This window comes from Salvia hispanica, chromosome 1 (genome assembly GCF_029641045.1).
Source record: "Salvia hispanica isolate PSC_SH4W2 chromosome 1, Shi_PSC_v1, whole genome shotgun sequence".
NCBI classification, from domain to species: domain Eukaryota; kingdom Viridiplantae; phylum Streptophyta; class Magnoliopsida; order Lamiales; family Lamiaceae; genus Salvia; species Salvia hispanica.
Genome location: NC_142692.1, coordinates 14227674 through 14231687, shown reverse-complemented (window position 1 = coordinate 14231687; position 4014 = coordinate 14227674). Strand labels below are relative to the sequence as shown.

The window sequence follows — 4014 nt, the reverse complement described above, 5'->3', positions numbered from 1 at the left end:
TGAGAACAACGTTTATAATTATATATAATAGAGAGACTTAGTTTGTAAACTTAAATTCAAAAAATTCCTAGCGCCCACATTAATATTGAGCACGCATATATATTTGATCATGCGAAAAAAAAGAAACACAATCAAAACATTCTCAAGCCAACCAATCTCCATCCATTCCTTCAATTTCCTCGATCTCCATGCTGCAATTTTAACAACAAAAAAGTAAGATTAATTAATTTAAGCATCGATCGATCATGAAAGTTAGACACTATAAATTACGAGATAAGTATAATAATATTATATTCCAGCACAAATATAATAAAATTACACTCGAGGCTATAAGAAGTCCACGAAGAAACGGAACTAAGAATAAATTGCATAGTAGTTTGAATTAATATTGTCAGATTAAATAAAATCACACCATAAGTTTTGCACTAGTATAAAGTCATGAGTAGGAAAATTGTGCTAGGTTTAAAGCATTAAACCTATGTTTGATGGCGAGAACTTCTCTAGGGATAAAATTCTATGCACTTGAGAATTGAGCCTATTGCTGGTTTACCATAGGTATCTCGGCACTATTCATTTACAACGTCAGATATATTGATTCAAATCTAGTAAAAAGAGAAGTACTACTATTATACAATTATACAATGTATTTGGCTACACTAATTTCATAGCTTTACTATCCAAAATAAATGAAAAAACAATTGTTTTCTAATTAAGACTCAACTCCTTTAGAAATTCAATGTAAAATCTGGTTAATAAAATTCACTAACTTCCGTCAAATCCCAAATCCAGGTATACGTGCGTGCAAATTGTTCAGTGAGAATCAATTTAATTAGTCAGAATAAAAAAGTTATACTCATTTAAAAATTTCCCCAAAAAAATGTAAGAGAAGAAGCCAGAAACGACCGATCACGGATCCTTATCCGATGAGTGAATAAATGGATGAAAAGGCAATCTTGTAATCCACCGCCAACCGTAAATGAATGAATTAATTGGAAAGAAATGTTACCATGGCAAAACAGAGGCCTGAAGGAAATCAGGGTGATGAAGATGGTGCAGCTCCAAACAGCTCTCATTCGCAATCAGCCACGCCGGAAATTCCACAACTTCCTCTTCCCTCTCCTCCTCTCCTCCGATTTCCAAGAACTCAAAGCCATCCGGCTTCTCCAGCAATTGGGGAGGAGGAGGAGGAGGAGGCGAGTAAACCGAACAAGGCGCGGTGATGAGGTCATGCAGGTTCAGATTCAGCCCCAGCGCCTGCCTTGGCAGAGCAAAATCAAGACCCTCAAAATCTCCCATAGGCGGCGGGGGGGCCGGATAGGAACAACACTCATAAGGCGGGTTTTGCTTCGGTGCAAAATCGCAAATTCTGGCTTGCGCCTGTTGGTGTTTCATGGAGGCGCGGTGGAGTTTGAGGGCGGCCACGATTTCGCGGCGGGCTTCGGCCATGTTGAGCAGGTTTTCTTGATAAGGTTTTCTTGTCTGAAGCCTTCTTCGGACTTGCTTCTTGGGTGGATCTGTTTCTGTCATGGTTGTGGTTGTTGTTGAGGAGAGATGGGCTTGTTTTACATCATTTTTAGATTTTGGTCTCTTCTTCATAGATTCATAGATAGATATAGATCTCTCACTATAATTACAAAGGATTGGGAAATTGAGTGGGGTGGAAAGTGAGAAGACAGTGGATCATCCTTTTCTATTTTTCCAGCCCACTTTTGCAGCCGAGGAGGAGGTAAGATGCTACTACTAGTGCTTGCTTGCTTATATACAAAAAAACAGATGCTCACTCTAGATATATACACAGCTCAAATAGAGTCTATAGTTTTAGCGGTGTCAAAATTCTACTTTTCCAATGTCAAATTCTAAAATTAGAATTATTTTTAAATATATAAATTGTGAAGTCATTTTTGGTACAATGAAAGTGAAATTTAAAGAAATAATTTTTTTTTCCTTTCTTACATTTAATAGGAACGAGGAATATATAAAATATGAAAATTTTATTTTTTTAATTGATTTTATTTCGATGCTGGATAAGAATTGAAGGAAAAAACAACTTCCTCCTTCCACCAAAAATCATCATATTTTACAATTTTGTTCTACACCAATAAATGTCATATTTACTGTTTTACTGATGTATTACAATAATAGATAGTACGATATTTTACTAACTTTATTTTAATTACATTTCACTATAAAATTAATACTCCCTCGTATTAAATTAAGTGAAGCGCTTGTTTTTTGCGCTCACTAAAAATCCTATTTAAGTTTGGCACGAGTTTTAATAATTATAAAAAAAAAGTTGATGAAAAAAATAGAAGGTGAATCTCATTTTTATATTACTATTAATTTTATAATAAAATATGAGTGAAATAAGGTTAGTGGAATGTGTGACCTATTACCATTTATAAAATATTCTAACTGGGAATCCTAAAGTGAGACGGATTAAAACGGAAATCGAGACTGCTAAAGTTGGACTGAGGGAGTATAAATAGTTAGTAGAAGGAAGATAAAGTAAAATAAAAGAGATAATAAGTAGAGAATATTATATCTCCTCTTTCTAATACTTTATCCACTTTTTAACTCTCTTATTTTACCTAGTCTCTTTCTCTTTTACTTTACCAATTTCTCATTAAAATTTGTGTCGTCCACAAATGAGACTATTTTTTCAAAGGAAGTATACATATAAGTGTAATGAATTAGTGGAGTATATAAGAAAGATGAGTTAGTGGAGTATGGGGTCCATTTACTAAAAAATAAATACTTTTTAAACTGTTAACAATTCCAAAATGGCAAAACTTGTACTCTCAGTGTCACATTAAAAATAAATATTTTTAATTTTAAATTATCCATTAAAAATGAAACTTTCCTATAAGAACTAATTCATTATTTTACGTTTTTTTTTCTCTCTCTTACTTTATTCTCATTAATAATTCACAAAACAACACTAAATAAAATCCCGTATCAGAAATCTAATAAATATTTTATATTTAATAGGATGGAGGGAGTAATATTTTCGGATGAAAGAACTACAAATTTAGTACTCCCTTTGTTCTAAGGAAGATGACCCCTTCTTTGAGCGACCTGAGATTTTATACAGTTTTATTTTGCATAATGATTGGAGAAAATAAGGTAAGAAAGAGAAAATAAAGTAAAGATAAAAATTTTTATTTTAAATAATAAATCATTTTTACTGAAACAAATTAAAAGAAAAAAGGCTTTTGCCTATTTTTGCAATAACTAGGTTGTTGGTGTTGCGGCGGGTTACTATTCTTATAAAGAGTTTCAATCAATGGGTGAAACAGACCCTGTTGCGGCAGCTAAATGTCAACTTGTGTTAGTAGTGTCGTACTTACTGACCATCTATTTAATCAGGAAGACATATTTTCAGAAAAAATCACAATGACATTATTGTATACCACTTATTTTAATAGGAGTACTACTAAAATAGTTTAAGACCCTAACAAGTATTTTCTAATTTCTATTAGAAAAAATTCTTTTGGTTACAATCTTTAAATCTTGCTGCCGTTGAGGTATATACGTACGTCGTGTTACGCGAATTATATATGACGTGGAAATTTATGTACTCCTATATGTCTAATTTTAGAAAAAACAATGACCACTTTAGTTCGTTTTCATACAACTTTAATATTTTAAAATTATAATGTTGTTTTAACTCGGTACATGAAGTATAATGTATGTTATTTTCTATAAATAAATGTTCTTGATCTCATCTAGTAACAAATTTAAGAAATAAAATTAGTAAAACTAATAAAATTGTCAATTTAAATTTTACTACGTACCCCCTCCTACCATCAATAGTTGTTCAATTTTATCATCTTTTGTCCATCAATAAATATTTCATTTGTACTTTTACTCCATTTTGATAATAGGGCCTATGTTCCATTAGTTTCATTTTATTCATATTTTATTATAAATTTAGTATAAAAAATAAGACTTATCTATACTCTATTTTTTTCCATTTATTTTTTATTATATTTTTTTAAAATTTGTGTCCAATTA

General features: G+C 31.5%; 1 protein-coding gene across 1 annotated transcript; it reads right to left on the bottom strand.

The window, feature by feature from the left end:
* Positions 1-1744, bottom strand: LOC125218641 (protein AAL-toxin resistant 7-like). The gene is made up of 2 exons (XM_048120358.2): positions 1007-1744; positions 1-191 (listed from the first exon to the last, which is right to left on the bottom strand). Exons 1-2 carry the CDS (start codon positions 1594-1596, stop codon positions 143-145), a joined length of 639 nt encoding a protein of 212 aa, XP_047976315.1. The 5' UTR covers positions 1597-1744; the 3' UTR covers positions 1-142.
* Between the last annotated feature and the right edge of the window lie 2270 nt (positions 1745-4014).

Bases quoted from the DNA above. Each gene is read 5' to 3' on its own strand.
- LOC125218641 (XM_048120358.2), bottom strand. From the start codon at position 1,596: ATGAAGAAGAGACCAAAATCTAAAAATGATGTAAAACAAGCCCATCTC. The intron at 192-1,006 runs GTAACATTTCTT...TTAAAATTGCAG, and splicing joins CAGGCCTCTGTTTTGCCATG to CATGGAGATCGAGGAAATTG.